This window comes from Drosophila mauritiana, chromosome 3R (genome assembly GCF_004382145.1).
Source record: "Drosophila mauritiana strain mau12 chromosome 3R, ASM438214v1, whole genome shotgun sequence".
NCBI classification, from domain to species: Eukaryota; Metazoa; Arthropoda; class Insecta; order Diptera; family Drosophilidae; genus Drosophila; species Drosophila mauritiana.
In genome coordinates this window covers 4031634-4049164 of record NC_046670.1, presented here as the reverse complement: position 1 = coordinate 4049164, position 17531 = coordinate 4031634, and the positions used below count along the sequence as shown (strand labels likewise).

General features: G+C 42.8%; 1 protein-coding gene across 2 annotated transcripts; it reads right to left on the bottom strand.

Moving 5' to 3' along the window:
- Positions 1-12486: 12486 nt before the first annotated feature.
- LOC117144701 (protein amalgam) lies at positions 12487-14198 on the bottom strand. Of its 2 annotated transcripts, none has more exons than XM_033310029.1 (2): positions 14101-14198; positions 12487-13777 (listed from the first exon to the last, which is right to left on the bottom strand). In XM_033310029.1, the coding sequence occupies exon 2, from the start codon at positions 13768-13770 to the stop codon at positions 12769-12771; it is 1002 nt and encodes a 333-aa protein (XP_033165920.1). In that variant the 5' UTR covers positions 13771-13777; positions 14101-14198; the 3' UTR covers positions 12487-12768. The 2 variants fall into 2 exon arrangements, with proteins under 2 accessions (XP_033165920.1, XP_033165919.1); XM_033310028.1 differs by having other exon boundaries at positions 14085-14197.
- Positions 14199-17531: the final 3333 nt, after the last annotated feature.

Genomic DNA, 17531 nt, shown 5'->3' with positions numbered 1-17531 from the left:
AGCGCTGGCTCAGCAATTGGCGTTGCCTTTTAACGTTTATTAATAATTCAGGCCCACGTAAAAGTTGCGCTTCACTTAGCCGAACTCCCCCGTAAAGTGCTGGAAAACGGTGGAAAATCAGAGGCGAAAATCACAACACGACACGCAGAGGAAGTGAAACCACATACACAAACACGCGGAAGCTATTGTCTGCAGATGCTGTCGGGAAAAGAGAGAAAATTCCGAAAGGAGCTGGGTCAGCTCGCCACGTTTTCCTACATAAATAATTATTTCGATGGGCCTGACGTGGTTCTTTTTTCCTCATTTCCGCGTCCCCGTTGTTTGCTGGGTTATGATGACGTTTATAGGTGGGTCCTGGTACTGGTCCTGCGCCTGATATTATGTATACGCCGCATGGTGTTTGCCTTGTTTATGTCTGGTATTTGCTTTGGGGTTTGATGTCTTTTCCCTTGCCTCGCAATCCATGCTCTTCGCTTTTGTATTTCTGCGGCATAAAAAGGAAAATCAGAGACGCTGAAAGCTAATGTTGAACTTCTGCCAAAAATGGGGTGAAAAATCATATAAAGTGTTAATGGGTAGTGATGTGCAAAATAAACGAGAACTACACTCGTGCGTGTACTAAATCAAAAAATCCTCTTAAAATCAAAAAATCATCGAAAAATTATCTAAAATTTCAGTTTGAAAGTTTTTAAATTGCACTTACACTTTATCTTCATCGAAAAAATATCAGTATCGGAAGTAAAAACAAGAAGAATGCACTACGCTCACGTTTTCGGTTCACTTTTTATTGAGGTTTCTTTCTATCCTGTGAGATACCTGTAGAGACGAGCTTCTGATAATCGAGCCAGCAATCCGACAATGCGCCGAACGCCATTTAAACAAAAGCCCGGAACTACAGGGTAGGTCACGGGAGCGTTACAATTGGAGATCCCATCCGGCGGGCGAGATAGCCGGAAGCAGCCATTCCGCAGTGAAGAAGAACTGCCATAAATATGGTGGAGGAAAACTTTTGGCAGCATATCTGCCTTCGGGGCGTTGAGAAATTTTGTAGAAAAAGTAAAATAACAATTTGGAAAAACACGACAAACTTCGCGCACAGAAACAGAAGCCAGCAAAACGGCAGACAGCCAAGTGTACTTGGGCCAAAAGTTGGTCGTTGGGCGATTTAGTTACTTCTGCGCGGTTCTGGACGTGGGCAGTCGAGCAGATGTCCTGTCGCCCTGGAAGGACACTAAACAAACCCGCTGCCGACCAGCAGCATTCACCTCTAAATACCTACCTTTGTCCTCCGCTCACGTCGCATTTAATATTTAAATTTGTTTGCATTCTTAACCCGTTCCAGGAAATTGTGGGTCTTCACTGGCGTCCTGACGTCCTTGTGTCCTGGAAGGAGGAAAGGTTTGCACAAACTTTATAAGCAGAAATCATAATTTCGAATTCGTATCTACGCTGACCCTGCAATTTACGATTTTGTGTGCGCAAATGTGCAATTAAATGAAAATGAACTTGTTATTTATGTCTTCAGAAACAGGGCGGCCCAAACATCCGCCTGCCACGCCCTGCTCCATTTTAGCTAGCATTTTAATCTGTAATTTACAGCAAAATTGCGTTTATTTATGACGTCGGGCGAAGTGTGCATAATGGGCTTTGGCTTTGGCCCCACCATAACAATAACAGAACTGCGAGTCTATATACTCCACTATCTGATGCATATTCCTCATAAAAACATATGTATTTGCGTTAATTATGTCCCTTTTTGCCGTTGCACTGTGCTTCGCATTAAAAGCAGGCAGCAAAAAGCGGTTTGCTCACATGTGTCCGCCGCAACACCATAAATTAATGGAAGGACAATGGAATGTCCTGGCCAAATTGTTTTCAGATTCAGATTACAACATACACGATAGTTAGTTTCATTAATTGCAACCTCGGCGCATAAATCACAGCCAGCTGAAAGGCATAAACTTTATGATATCTCCCGTGAGATAGCATTTTCGCTCTTGGGTGCATTGCGGATTTAGACAAGCCAATTTAATATAAATTCTTGGGGCGTCTCAGCTGCTTGCAATTCTCGACCCACTTTAATGAAATATTTATTTAACTATGCAACTTTGTTGTTTGATTTAGAACATTCAGATTATTTTTATTTTCATTGAAACAATATATTTTATTCAAAGTCCTCTTTGCATTTAACACATCTTCATAAAGATAAAGCAAAAAAGCTATTCAAATTTAAAATATTTAAATGGATTCATTCCCTGCTCTTTCATTGGTATAGAAAATTGCTTTCTTAACTTTACGATTTCCCATTTTATTAGTCGTTCTCGTAGAATGCACCTGCATAAAATGTGTATTTCCATAATTGAAACCCTTTATCGTGCAATGTATCTGCAACTGCAGTCTGCTGTGGCATTGCATTGCTGCCAAGAAGTCAGGGACTTGGCCAGAGTTGCCGTAAACTTTAATTAAATTAGTTCCACGATTTATCATGGCCCGGCAATCGCTTAAAATGCCCAACGAGCTCGGAATCCTTACCCACTTTTTCCCGGCCCTCATATTTCTTTCCTTCGTTCTCTGTTTTTTCGGTGGTGTTGCATCCTTGTACTGGAATTAAAAGGTCTGCCAGTTCCCATCCCTTATACACATTCCGTTCGGATCCGCTCTTCGTCCTCTGACCCTTTCCGGCTTTTTTCGACTGCACCAGAAGGTCATTCGCTGTGAGTTATGGCCAAAGCGGTTTGGACCACGTACCTCTCTAATGGGCGCGTTTCGACGCAGGCAAAAAAGGCCGCAATATGAACTAATATCAACGGACTGACTGGGGTGCCCAAAAAGTGGTGCACTTAAGTGAAATGTAAGCAAAGTAACTTTAATAATATTTAAAAAAAGAAAGTACAATTTTAAAAAATTACCCATTTTGAATTGTTTAAAATAAGGATATTGCATGGCATATCTCAGTTCTAGTTTGATAGTTAAAGACGCTGACTGGCAGATTCCATGGCTTTGTGGTGAAGTAGATAGAAACTTTACTTCTAATTATAATTCCCCAATTTCAGTATTTTGATTTTTAACGATATTTTCTAAAATTTTGGTTGTGCTTTAAGAATTTAGCTCGCGAAATTTCGCAGTTCCGCCGTTTAATTTTCCATGGAAGTATGTTGCGGAACGTGCCAAAAAAAGTACTTAATGAAAGCCTGGCCAAGAAAAGCGTTGAAATTCGAACGAGGAATGTGGCGAGGCATAAAAAACGGAGGAAAACGAGGGAAAATAATTCGTAGCAGGGCCTGTGCCATTTGTTTTCAATTTGTGCGCTGCACTGAGCACTCGCATTTGATGTTTGCTTTTCCTACTGCGCTTTTCCCGCCCCGCTTTTCCAGCATCCAGCTGTGCTTCCGCTAGCTCACATTTTCACTTAGCCGAGTGCTCCGCCCGTGCTTATATACTCGGTAGTTTTCGGGGGCCGAAAGCAAAATGGCTTCATCGGAAGGCGACTGTAAAAATTCGCCATGAAACTAACGCTTTGAGGTTTGCGAACGGACCTTGCGGGGCATTTCGCACCGAAATGCACCGGATGCAAAAGTAATTTCAGCAGCAGCGTGAGCTCAAGAGTTCTCCGACCAAATCTCCCCCAGAAACCCCCGAAAGCCCCAATCTGAAGCTTTTACGAGAGTAAAATGTTTAAGGTCGCGCTGCGTGTGGCATGGCCAAAGTTTCCCTGGCTGTTGCAAACTTGTAGCAAGAATTCGCGCATAAATTTGGTTAAAATTAAACAGGCATAATTGCATGCCCGATTTGATGGTGCCACTTGGTGATGCACATTGTAAGCGGACATTTCGCGTGGCACTCGCGCAGATAAAGATACATTCTGTAGACGGGCAAGCGCAGATACGGATACATGGCGCAGGGGCCACATTTGCCAGATGCGCCGACTACATACTCAAATATGAATTAGCATAAATTCAAAAGGTAATTAAAATCTCCGACTCGCCTTCCCCACGACCCTTAGCCCCTGCGTGCCCTTTTGGCCGAAAGCGACCCCCATTAGCCATTATCCTGTGCGTGTGAGCCGCATTTATGCAAACGGCCATTTTGGAAAACGCACTGCAAAAGTCCAGACGAATGCATCGAATGGAGTGGAACACGAGCCGGAGTGCATTAAACAATTAATTAGTCGGGGAATTGGAGATTTGTAATTGGTGCATATAAAAGATACTTAAATTAAACGGTTGGCAGACTGATAAGGTTGTGCTCATTGTGGATTCACACATAAAAACAGGGAAAACATATGAGATTTACAGATATCGAGTATCCGAGATGGGATAGTTTAAATAAGTATTAAAAAATCTATGCATACTTAATATTATAGATACTAAAAATATATGGATGCAGTCAAAATAAATATTATGTTTAAGTATTAAAGTATCTAAAGTTTTCAATTGGTTTTTTTTTATTGATTTAAGTTGCAATGCCTTAGTATTTCACTTAGATAAATTTGTACCTGTATTCGTATGATGCTGTTCTATCTCAAGGACTGTGTTATTGAGTCCACGATATTCCGGTTCCCACCATTACCATTTCTCAACAAATATTTACAATGTTCGAGGCGTCACGCCTCCATTCCGTTCCGCTCGAATTTCCAAAACAAGCTGAGCACATAAAATAGAAATGCGCCAACAGCAAATAAAATAGAAACAACAAAAATATACTGAAATTATATGCAAATTTTATGCGACTAGCCTCGGGTTAGACAAAAGTCAGACTAAAGCTTGAATGGAAAAGGGGGCGATGGGAGAAAGTGGCGCAAGAAAGCATCACAAGTGGAAAGTCCAGACACACCTCTTCCTCCTGGCGTTGAATCTTGATACATATATGGGAAAATAAAAATACACGAAATTTTGTGAGGTTGAGGTTAAGAAGCGGGTTGATTCCTCATGTTCTTGTTCAGGAGTAGGACTTTGAATCTGTATTCCCATTTTCACTTTTGCCAGGGCATACAAACAAACCAATATAGAAATAAGTATAAATTGTTGTCATCTTTAAGCCCCTAAATATTAAAATATAGGAAAGAAAACAAAATATTCAACTGCAAATAGTTCTAAACCCCGACTAATTTCCGGTGCAAAGAGATACAGAAATAAATGATACAGAAGCGAAAACCTGTAGCAGATGCCAATTCGTGTTCAGAAGCAGGCTGAGAGCGGATCTAAGGACCCAGCTCCTGGCTGGTGGTCCTGCGGAGTAAAAGTTATGGGCGGCATCAACTGCAGAGCTAGAAGGCTCCTTCTGGCTGGGCCCAATTCAGACAGTAAATTCCGACCGTTCCGCCCCTGCTCGCAGATACGCAATTGCAGATGCGACGATGATGCTGGCGATTGCGGCAGTTTATTTATACCCCCTGGTAAAAGTCAGGGGCGTGCAGAGGGGTCTTTGTGCGCAGGGGCGGGGGGTGGTTGGCAGAAGGGGCACCGCCAGCAGGAGGAGGTTGCTGATGTTTGTCGGCGGAGTCGGTTGCCTGGATGGCAACATTTTAATGTAACCCATGATGCTGCCTCTGCCAACCCAAACCATGAATCTCATCTCCGGGTGTGGGCGTGGCTGCTGGAATAGGGGGCGGTCGGTGTTGGTCGGTGCAGAGTGTGGGATGTGTCCTTGCCGCAGTGTGTGTTTTTTGCTGATAGATATAGATACACGGGTTCCAGCAGCTCGATGTTGCCAAGCGATAGCGATAAAGACGAGCGCGGCGTGCGATGCATGTTATAATGAAAACCCCTTAAACCAAATAATGCGCGCCACCAGTCGCCCACTTGGCCAACCACCCAGCATACCACCCCTCTCTAGTGGATTTACGGGAAGGGCTGGGGAATCCGAAGGATGAGTCGGGGGACGGAGCACCCTATCTGGGACATTCATTACACAGCAGATTCTTCCAGATTCCGCGCAGATAAATTGCTCATCATTTCACATCGGATTTTGGCTTTCTGGCAACAAACAACAGACAGATTCCACCATCAAAAATGCTGCGAAATCTCTCTGAAGCTATGCGGCAGAGTGTGCAAGAAGGTACATAGTTGGCAGAACGTATAAATGAATATGAATGGCATTCCATTCAGGCAAAAAATGAATTTATTATAATCATTGCTGGAAAATTATTCGGGCCCAAGTGTTTATGTTACAGCGACTGGGAAATATAAATGAGCAGTACTTAAAGGCATTTGAAAAAGTAAATGAATTGGAAGAAAAGGGCATTACTCAAATACATAGATAGGTAGTGTTCTTCAATCAATTTAATTTACAAGTACCTAGATAAAAAACTAGCTAACATTAAAGGTGATTATTTAACTTAAAATGCCAAGCAAATATAAACAAGTCTCTGATAGTTATATATAAATAATGGAACTGGGTACCGTACTGGGTACTGACCCACTATAAATCGTGTTCTCCTTTTACCTCACAGAGTTTTAGCCCTATCAAAGACCCCTCATTTTCCTCTGGCTCATTTTGTCATCGAGCACTTAAGTTAGCTGCAGCAAAAACATAATTTAAATGTCAAAAACATAAATATTTTCGAAGCCACGCAGAAACCCAAAAGCTTCTGCTGGCTTCCCCTTCCTGGCCGAAAGCCTCATCCTGTTGGCCCGTTCGCCATTCTGCCAGAAATTGCGGTGGCCCAGAACTTCCGCCAGAAAGCGCCAAAAGAAAAGGAACCACCAAACCACGGAACACATCAGCAGTATCACTGGGTGGCGATGGCGAATAAAGTGCCAGCAGTGCGAAAACTTTTAACATGCAAATGCGTCGCTGGCTTCGCTCTTTGTCTTTTCGTTCATTTTTCCAGGCTGTCCGTCCCTTTTTATTTTAATTTTATTTCGTTTTTAATTTTCACAAAAGGGGACGACCAGAAGCGAACGTGATATCGAAGTTGGCTGAGATAAGTGCCGACAGTTATCTGCCGCACGACCACGCCCCCCCTGGCCACGCCCAACGCGGCCGTCAAGGAAAAGTTTTAATTTCAGTTTGGGCACAGAAATTTTTAACGGCCAGACGCGCCCCGTTTGCATCTGCATCCGTGAGTTTCTCCCGTATCTGTATCTGCATTTTGCATTTTAATTGCAAATGGAAACAGTTATCTAAATTGGTCGAAATATTAAAACGGCGCATCGAGCGGGCTGCCCTTTTTTACGGGCGTGGCCCGCAACGAATCCACCAGATGCGGCCCAACGTGGGACACAAAAAACATTCCGGCGCATTCGAATGCGAACTGCGAAATGCGTTACACATTTTTGGCGCAAGGCCAGCATTCATATTCATAAAAAAGGGTCCATTTAAGCCCTTTTGCGGTGGGGCGCCATCCTGGTCGCCAAATCCGCACCTCATACTGCCTCGGAGTCGTTGGGTGCCACTCGCTGCCCATAAAGAGTTACATATGGTCTTAACTCTTTAAGGCGGATTTAAACAATGGCACAGCCCAAGCAAGCATCAGCTAATTTCATGATGAAGATGTTATAAATACTTTTAATATTATTAATAACTTGTCTTTATTATATGAGCTCTTGACGATACTGCAAGTTCTTAATCTGGCAAATAAGTTTCTGATTAAAATTCGCAGTCCTGACTTGTTCAAATTTATTTAATGTCGGCAAGCATCTAAGCAAGCCCACGCCCTCGATTAATTCGGGTGTCAATGAATCATCAATAGCAGACTCTATAAGCTCCCAAGTTAAGCCGTTCGAAGAATTTGACCAATCCATTTCCGACTTCCGCCTGACTTTGACACTGACCACGCCCCTCGTCGAAAGTTTCCGATCCAAGTTTTGCCATTTAAGGAGATTAAGGATGCCAAATTCGGAGAGAGACGCACACTCTTTGGCAATGCAAATCGTAAATTGAGCTTGTTCCTTTTGTGCACTTGGCTTGGTTTGTTTGGCCAATCGCTCGGGCAATTAGTTAAATTTATTATTTGAGCACGCACCGCAACCGCATCTGCAGGATCCCAGGGGGCGTGGCCGGGCGGCGAGGGCGGGAACAAGGCAGTTTGCATTTGTCTCCGCATGAAAGGATTAATGACAGGCAACAAACAAGCAAACCGAAATCCCACCAAGGCCCCTTCCGTTTCCCGCGCAACCGATGTATGTATGCAATCTTGTCACTCACATTTACTACACTGCGGAAAATAACCTGGAAATTGGGTCATTATGTTTTGAGCAAGAGGCTAGACACTAGTTATACTAGATGCGACTAACAGTTTTTGTTGAAATATTATTTTTCTTCTGAGTAGAAATATAAAAAAGTAAATAATCATTGGGTCTAATCCCAAATAATATAAATTCAGGAACCAACTCACTAACAAAACTCCCACTGTAACATCCATATTTTATTCTCTGCGTACGGACTTTCATTCCGTCGCCATTGTAAATATTTGGCTTTAAGGCACCGCGAGGCTAATTCGTTTTTATGCCCGGACCATGAAATATTTAAATTATTATTTATGGCACAGTTTTTCCCATTTGCATTTGCCATTTTCCATTTTTCCACTCGTGCATCTCCGTCGCTTGCCGCATGTTAACGGATATTGGGGAAAATGGTTATGCATTCGTCCATAAATTGCGCGGGACTTATAAATCAAGCGCGCAAGACTTCAATTAATGCCCCACTATTGCCAGCGATAATTCATTTACTAATTTATCTTTTGCAAACAGAGAGCGGCGTGCCAGCATTAATTACAATGCAATTACTTATGGCGCGCTCTGCGAACATGCTCATAATTATCTGATTGGGGGCGTGACCCTCATTCATTTGCATCTTCTCCGCCCATATTACAACCTCCTTTTGAGAGCCCCATCATAATATGTAAATTTGTGCAGTTACAATCTTCAGAGGGCAATAAAATGGATCTCGTTTGAACATGGCGCGCTACTGCAGACAAGCAGTTTGTGGTGAATTTCGTTTGCAAAACTGCTTGACCAGTGATCTATTGATCGGTTGGCGCAGTTGGCGTCAATTAAATTATATGCTTGTACATTTTTGTACATTTTTTAGCTGAAAACAATAATTATTTTGCAATAAAAATAAAAACAATGTAATCCTGGCTCATACAAATTTATGTCTTTTTCAATCCCAAAAATTTGTCTGTTATTTAATGAAAATATTGGAATGATTAAACCGGATAGAGAAAATTTCGAAGGTGATATCAATTAGAATATGTTTCTGTTCGAGCCTCTTTGTATTATTAAAAAATAATGCAATCTTGATTCATATAATTTTATTACCAAGTCAGCATTATTGTAAAGAACTTTTCGTTACATTGATAAACAAAATTGTATATACAAGGTTTTAAATATGATTCACGTTACGAATCTTAAAACATTGAACAAATTTAATTTAAGGAATCAGTGAGGATTTTAGCATTCCGCTCTTGTGCTTATACCTCCCAAAATATCAAGATGTGTAACGGATAGACGGAAATGGCTAGGGAGACTTGGCTAATGATCATGATCGAGTGTATAATAGAAGAAACTACTTTCGATACTGCTAAATACTTTCATCGAATTTAGATAACCTTTATTTTAGCTATTTTTTATTATACTAGGTCTGAAATTCTTTGGTGTCTAGGTATATAGTTCTAATAGGGTGGAAATCAGAAATGGTGACACCTGCGAATTTTAATCAACTAACTAACTAATACTGAATGTATCTAACGCAGTATTGGATAAATAGTTAAAAGCTACATTAAGTTTTGAATTATCTACCAAAAAGCATTTTGATTATGTACCCTCTTGGTATTAACAATTTTAAAACAGAAAGCAATCGAAATTATTCATCAAAGTAAATTGTTTTTACCGATAAGCCACTTAAATTAATAAATTTAAATTGCCACCATAAACAGAATGGATCACATAATTCGTTCCTGGCAAATTACCAGATACATTTTAGACTTACATTTCTGGCGTCATGCCAAATACAAAGTTGCCAAAAAACCTTTACTTGACAATATAGTCAATATTCACTCAGCTCAAACAAAACTTTTTTTATAAATGAATTTGAGATTTTTAAGAATTTAGATACAAATGATATTATGGACACGTGGTTCATCTTATCCAAGTCAAGGTCCGATCATAATTTTTTCGAATTAGCAAACATTTCATGATAATTTTCAAACACTCCGCACTAGAAACACAGTCTTAAAACACCAAAATCTTGTTTCACTTCAGCACACAATTTGGTGGCTTTGTCAAATCTTCAACGAGATACTCACCCAATCGAATTTCACGTGCCGCTGCCCGCGTTTTATTGTGATGACAGCTCCTTGGCAGTGCATATAGAGTCACAGAGCCGAGCATCATCATCACCAGCCATCATCAACTCGTAAAACCAACACCACGGCCTTTGTTTACAACCGCGTTCGTCGTTGAGGATGTGGAAACAGTGGGAAAATGGGCGCTGGAGCCGCGGAATCTGGGCCACTGCATCCTGGCCAAAAGATCCCAGCCGAATGACCGTCCGTCTGTGGAGGCGGCTCGTTTTGGAATCCAGAGATTGTCGGCGGATTCTGATTCCAGGTTCCAGTAACAGCATCCAATAAAAGTGCAAGTCGGAAGCAGTGTTGACGTTTTTCTAGATTTATTAGCTGAATATGTACGAATATTAGCTAAAAAATATAGCTAGGGTTGAAATGATTTAATAATAAGATGTATGTATACTTTAACTTTATATTGCATATTCGTTTTTGGCAAGCGACCCATATTCAAGACATTCAAGATGTTTTGATCCTACCTTATCCTGCTTAAAGACTAAGTTCGTCATATTCGGATATCCAAAATGAACGGATTTTACAAAATTGTTTATAAATGTTTTGTTTCTAACACGGTATTCTGAATATTTTATATTTTATTTCGCTTATAATATTGTATTTTTTCAATATTTTTATATTATTTTAAGGTCAGAGGATGCGGAAAAGTGTCTAGGATGGCATCACTGGTCCTAAGGTAACCATTTGAGGGAACTGCGCAGGCGTTAACTCTGGCTTCACATCCGCCTCCATCGGGCTGGAATTCGCTGGTGGAGGAGGAACTGAAAGTGGGCTCTCTTTGAAGCCTTTGTCGGGCTCCTTAGCCAGGCCTTACTGTTGCCATTTTCTGTGGCAGGGTGGCGGCAAGGAAAAACATGATTTCCACCCCTAAATTGGCCAGAGTCTCACGTCTGGCGTTCCAATCGACTTTTGCCGACTCTCTCTCAGGGGAGGTTTTGGTCCGAAAATCAATAAAAGTCACGTCGACGTCCATGTTGCTCTGCTCCTGCCGCTGAGGCCTCAACCTCCGACTCCGGCTCCGGCAGACAATGAAATGATGTCCTGGCCAAAGGACGACGGAATGGGATGTCGGATGCGGGGCTGGGAGTTTCAGACGAGGACGCACGTGTTGTCCCTGGACTTCAGGCTCGAATGCGTGCGAGTAGCAGCAACAATACCAATTACAATAAAGACAGACATTTAGCCAGGATTCATTCCGAGGGGTGTCCGCAGGAAGGGAAGCCAGCAGGACATGTGAAAAAAGGAGCTAGGAGCGAGGATGAAAAATTTGCCAAATGTATTCCAGCAACGGGTTTCTAATGGAAACAATTAAGTCATTAGCAAGTGTTGATTTTAGTGAGCGATGAGCCGGGTTGGGGATTTAGTTAAACTAATGTGCTCCGGCCATAATGGAGTCCTTTGGGGACTCCGGCTGGATCCCCGCACAAGCTCCCGAATAGTTAATGTACCAGTGGCAGACCCAGCTCGTTGGGCCGCCTTACAAATGCCTCGTATTTTTCTCAATTACAATGAACAACTTACATTCGGGCTCACTTTTCGCCACACAACCCACTCCGCATTTTGGCCATGTGAGTGTTTACGTCAAGAGGTGAACTGACTGCCATTTTTTAACCATGATTGAAGAGTTAAACGCTGTGGCACTTTGAGCGGGCTCGGTTAACTTTTTGGCAAATGACTTTCGGCAGAGTTAACCGTTGGAATACCAGCTCAGAATGGAGGTTACATGCTGTTTTTGGTGTCAAGGTGGGACCTTTGTGGCTCAGATGGGAGCTTTAAGGAAGTTTTACGCGACTTATCTTGAAAGATCTTTTATTTAGGGCTTGGAAAGTTGAAGCAAAAAAGTTAATGGATTTTTAGGACATTAAGATATATATATTAGCCATCATTCTAACGAAAGTGTGGCTCTTAAAGTGTAAAGTGTGAATGGTTTATTGCTATAAATTTATAAGATCCATGGAGCATTGTGTGTTGTTTAAAAGTGATTAATTTTTCATTTACATCTGCATTTACCATGATTCCTTCTCGATAAAACAATGAAATACTTTTGGCAATGCCTTCTCTCCTTGCTTAGTTTTATTGAATGACGAACCCTTTAGTTTTGTGGCTTTAAGAGGTGTTTATTCTCTCGTGGTATCTAACTTACCCCGTATACAAGCCAACCCAACCACATAGGAAAAGACCGATTAAACTTTATCAGAGAACTTCTTTTATTTACTTAAGCATATTAATGTGTGTTTGCACAAGCCGACGGATGCAGAGCAAAATTCATAAGGCACAAGCGGTGGCTCGATCTCAAGTGTGTCCGAAAATAATGAAGTCTGAATGGGAGCTAATTGAATGAATCATTAATAATATAAACACAGGCCGCATCCGGACTGGCGAATTGCCGAAAAAGCGAGTCGAGAGGCGAAAGTGAGGGTTCCAGTCTTGTTGCGTGGGAATGGAAATCAGACGTTGAGGGCTTATTACGACAAGGAGGGCACTGGAATGACGGTCTGGAAGAGATGCAGTCGCGCATCGGCGTGTCCCAGCTTATTGGTGGCATTGCAGTAGTAGTCCCCGAAGTCCTCCTCGCCCACGCTGTCGATGCGCAGCACAGAGGTTGTGGTTCCCGAGGAGGAGGCGGTGTTGGCCACCTCGTGGTGCCGGCTAGACTGCAGGGGCACTCCGTTCTTGTGCCAAACTACAGTCGGAGCCGGGTAGCCCTGCACGGAGCACTCCAGCTCCGCGGAGTGGGACACCATCTGGGCGATCTTGGGCCTCTGGACGGCAATCTGTGGACGGAACTCCACCTCGACCCGGATCAACCTCTTGTCCGGCTGGCCCTCTCCGTTCTGGGCGATGCAGTAGTAGCCGCCGCGATCCATTCGGTGCACGGCACGAATCCGGAGAGTTGGTTCCGCCAGCAAATGGCCTCCGGCTGGCATCACGGCATTATGTTCGCGAGCCCAGGAGATCGTGGGCTTGGGAAAGCCATTGGCATGGCAGGTCAGCTCCAGATTCTGCCCCTCCGTCACCAGGGTGCTCTTGGGGGTGTTCTCCGCAATCACCGGCGGGGTCTTGATCTGCAGGCTCAGCTTCTTGGTCACCTTCTCCGTGGCCGAAACGAGCACCTGGCACTCGTACGGACCCATGTCACTGACTTCGATGTTCTGAATGCGGAAGGTGTAGATGGCACTTCCGGTCTTGGGTCCTTCGGTGACCGTTACGTTGTACCGCTGGTCGGGCAGACTGAGGATATTCCGCATTGAGAGCACCACCGAGTTGGTGTCCGACTCGCTGGGACGCTTGGCCCAGCTCACGGAGAGCTGTCCCACCTCCTCCACGGTGCAGTTGAACTCCACAGAGTCGCCCACACTGGCCACCACGTCCTTGCTGATCTGGCTGATCACTGGGGCACCAAGCACCGATTCCATGCTGATCGCAAGGCAGATTATAAGACCGATATGAAGCCGCAGACGCGCCATGTCTGGTCTGTAAGAAATCAAAATAGATTTGAGATTTAAAAGTGAATCACTTTATGTTGAGTCTTTTCATCGCCTTAGCCATTCTAAATATTTCGTATGTAATGGAGAACTGCACTTTCAATCCATCTTATATTCTTCGAATTTAAAATAATAAACTAAAACTTCAAATATAGAATAATAATTTAAAGTTCACAAGTATATATTTTACTTTTAAATAAGAAAGAAAGAATTCTGCACACACACTCGCTTTGAGACATTTATAATGCTTGCACACACTTATCAGTTTTATCGTCTTATTTTAATATAATTCATACATTTCTGTTTATTTACAGGATGTTGCTGTTGATTTTGTGACTCTTTTTCCTCGACTATCTCGGTTGTTGTGGGTTCAATGCGCTTCACTTCGCGTTCGGGACTCGACTGAATTGAAAGAGGCGACCGAGCTCGGCTCAAAAATCCGTATCTCTGCTGAGGTTCTGAGTATCTCTATCTGAGAATCGAGTTCTTCTTTTCGTATTCTTCCTGACGCGCCGACGTCGAGGGCTCGGTTTCTCAAGGAAAGTCCCGAAATTTGTACACCGCGAGAATGAGGCAGATAGACATCATTATGATTGATTACCGCGGCTGTGTCTAGACAACGTTGCTTCCTAATCGTTACACTCAAAAAAAGAGAGATAACCTTTGTTTTCTGATATATCAATACTTCTCTTTTTTAATGAATAGGCAGGTAAACGTTAAGGATGTGAAAAAAGATTTTAAATGGCAGTGTTTAGCAAATCAAAATAATTTACATATTATTATTTTACATATTTTTTAACAATCAGTAACAGTTTCTTTCAGTGTATTTGCCGATGAAGAAGTCATCGACGTTTTGGATCTTATCACCCCTCGGTGTACTTTGTCGCCTTCACAGTATTTGTATCTGTGTTTGTTCAGTATCTCTATCTGTATTTTGTATCTGTGTTTGCATTTCAGCTCGTATTTAAATTGTTTACTTGTGCGTGAGTTTGACTTCGGGCTCAGTTATCAATGCACTTTCCTTCTGGCCTTTAATTGATTTGTTTTGCTGCTCGCTGCTGTTGTTTTTGCCTCTGCCTCTGGCCCCCCTGCTCCACCCACTTGACAGCCCCCGCCCCCAAGATAAGCGGTCAGTTGCAAAAACAAAGCTCCAGCTCAAGCGGCGGCAGGCGAACTGAAAGACCGCGTGCGAAATTCAAATTCAAATTTGTGCCGCCATTTGGCCGTAAACGTTTCGGGGTTCGTGGAAGGACAACAAAAGGAGCGGCGGCGGGGTGGGAAAGTTGGAACTCTACCCATTTGGGTGATTTATGGCATGGCGCGCTACTTTCCGCTGGCGGCTAACAACAACATCAATGAGGACGAGCGGTCCCTGGAATATCCTGGCCGCTCTGGAAATGCCAGCGATCCCAGCGCCGTCTCTTTAGTGCTGTCTCTTTTGCGCCGGAGCAGGGGCGCATGCGCGAAAAGGCAAAAACAAGGGGGTGGTGCACAACGCATTGGGTGGGACTTGAATCGAATCCTGCTTCAGCCATGCTGGGAAATTCTGAGGGATATTTAAAGAGCAGCATTCGGGAAATTTAGGCACCTTTAACTTGGCTGTTCATAGAAATTCTTTTATACGGCTGATGGTTAATATGTGTGTGTACTCGAAATATATCATATCATGTTGATTATAGTTGCACTGAAATGAAAAATCATTCCATTATGTAATACAAATTATATTATATCCACTCAGGTTAAATATTTGATACTTGTCTGTATCTCGATCAATTAGTTCCTATGGAAGCTGATTTAAAGATTAAAATTGTCAAATGCCGCTTTATTTGTCAAATTCACTTGTTGTATATAAGCACCGAACCATTCGGAAACTTTCTGCTGCCCAAACGCATTTAATTTTCATATTTCCAGCCCGACTCCTGATCAGCCCCGGGCCAAGTCTCCCCCTAAAACCCATCGAGGTTAACCCGGCTTTACTCTGCGAGATGATTGATGACGACGCTGTCTGTCTGGCGAAGAAATTCCCCCGAAGAGCGACGAAACTATGGCCACAGTTTCTGGAAAATTAAATCACATCTTAAATCGTTTCGGTGACTTCTGCTGAAATGAGGCCGTTCCCATGGGAGAGCAACTGCATCTGTCGTCCGAGCTCGGACCCGCACTCTCACTCGTACTCGTACTCCCCATCTGCCGGAATCCTCGTCTCTGAGTGCACATTCGAATCAGATAATTGTAAATTGTGTAAAATAATAAATTTCCAGTTAACTATCTGCGGACCGCATAGGGTGCTTCTATTCCGTCCCTTTCCCGCTCCCCACAGCCGGCTCTCCTTGGCCTCAGCTGCATCCCGGCAGCGTCATTATGACCATTGCGGCGATGCCTTTTGGATGCAGGTTCAGGTCCTGGTCCAGGTCCTGGCAGGTCCGGCTGCTTCATGCAACGCTCGACTTGGCCCGCCCGAACTGGACACACACCGAAACCGAACGAAAGAGACGGCTAGACGGCGTGCGACAGAGAGGGCTGCCGCTCGCATTCAGGCGCAAGCGGATCCAAAACAGAAAATGTCAAATTTTGTAATTTATTACCCGAATCCTGTTTCTGTCAGTGACTCTTTGGGTGTTTCGCTTCGGCAGCGGCACACACGGGGGCATTCAGCATTCAGGGTCGCCGAGCGGGGAAGGGAGAAGTCCTTTGTCACACACTGCGTGTGAATTTGTGGCCCAGTTCCGCACAGTGGTATCTAGCAGAAACTTTTTTAATATTTCAAAAAAAGCAGGATATTTTAAGGATGCAGTTTTATTTACTATGCGCCCAATAAATACTTTTCTTTTTCTTTCTTTTCTTTAATATATTCCTAAAATGTCAGCTTATACAGAGCTTATTGCTTAGATACGAGTTTAACATAAACAAAGGTATACAATTGGTAAACAGGACCAGAGCTTATATTGTCCTGTTTAATTTGTATTTGTAGTCAGAGTAACCACTGTACCTTTGTGTGTATCCTTGGGCTTTGCCTATGTGAGCGTATTTTGTTTGCCTTTTGGCTGCAGTCCGACTCCGTCGACTGGAGTGTCTGTGAATTGACTTTTGTTGCCAGTTGGCAGCGGCAGAAGCAGCAAAGCCCGGCCAACAGCAACAAGCTCCTGCCAGATCCCAAAAGCAAACACGACAATTATTTGGTAAATGTCATTAAAAAATATTTCACTTAAGGCCTTGTGACACTTGCTTAAAGGTCAACTGGCTCGTTGGGTGTGTTTTAAAATATTAAAGCTTAAGCCAATGCACTGAGCAACTTAATGGTTGTTGTACATCATATTCTTATACGCTAATACATATGTCGAATTTTCCAAATATAGAGCCTTAAAGTAATAATGGCCAATCCTAGCTTAAAATCAAAAATTAGTAGAGTAGAATGATCAAAAGAATAGAACGCTGTAGTTAAGTAACTCGACAACTGATTACCTTTTATTTTTATAATTTTATAATTCACTGTCCTGCAGGTAAAGATAACTATAAGCTATTTTACAATCGATTATATGATATTTTATGTATATATTGAGTGAGAGTTTTCTTTCGTATGTAGTCGTTAGAGATTCCTTGGCAAAACAAACTTAAGCTCCATCATCCTTATTCTTTGTCCCGCGATACAATAGCGAAAAGTATGTAACAGAATAAACTACAAAGTGCACATGTTGTTCAATTCAGGCAACTGAAGCATATTAATATTATTATATTAATTAAAA

Coding starts and splice junctions, on each gene's coding strand:
- LOC117144701 (XM_033310029.1), bottom strand. CDS start 13,770: ATGGCGCGTCTGCGGCTTCATATCGGTCTTATAATCTGCCTTGCGATC.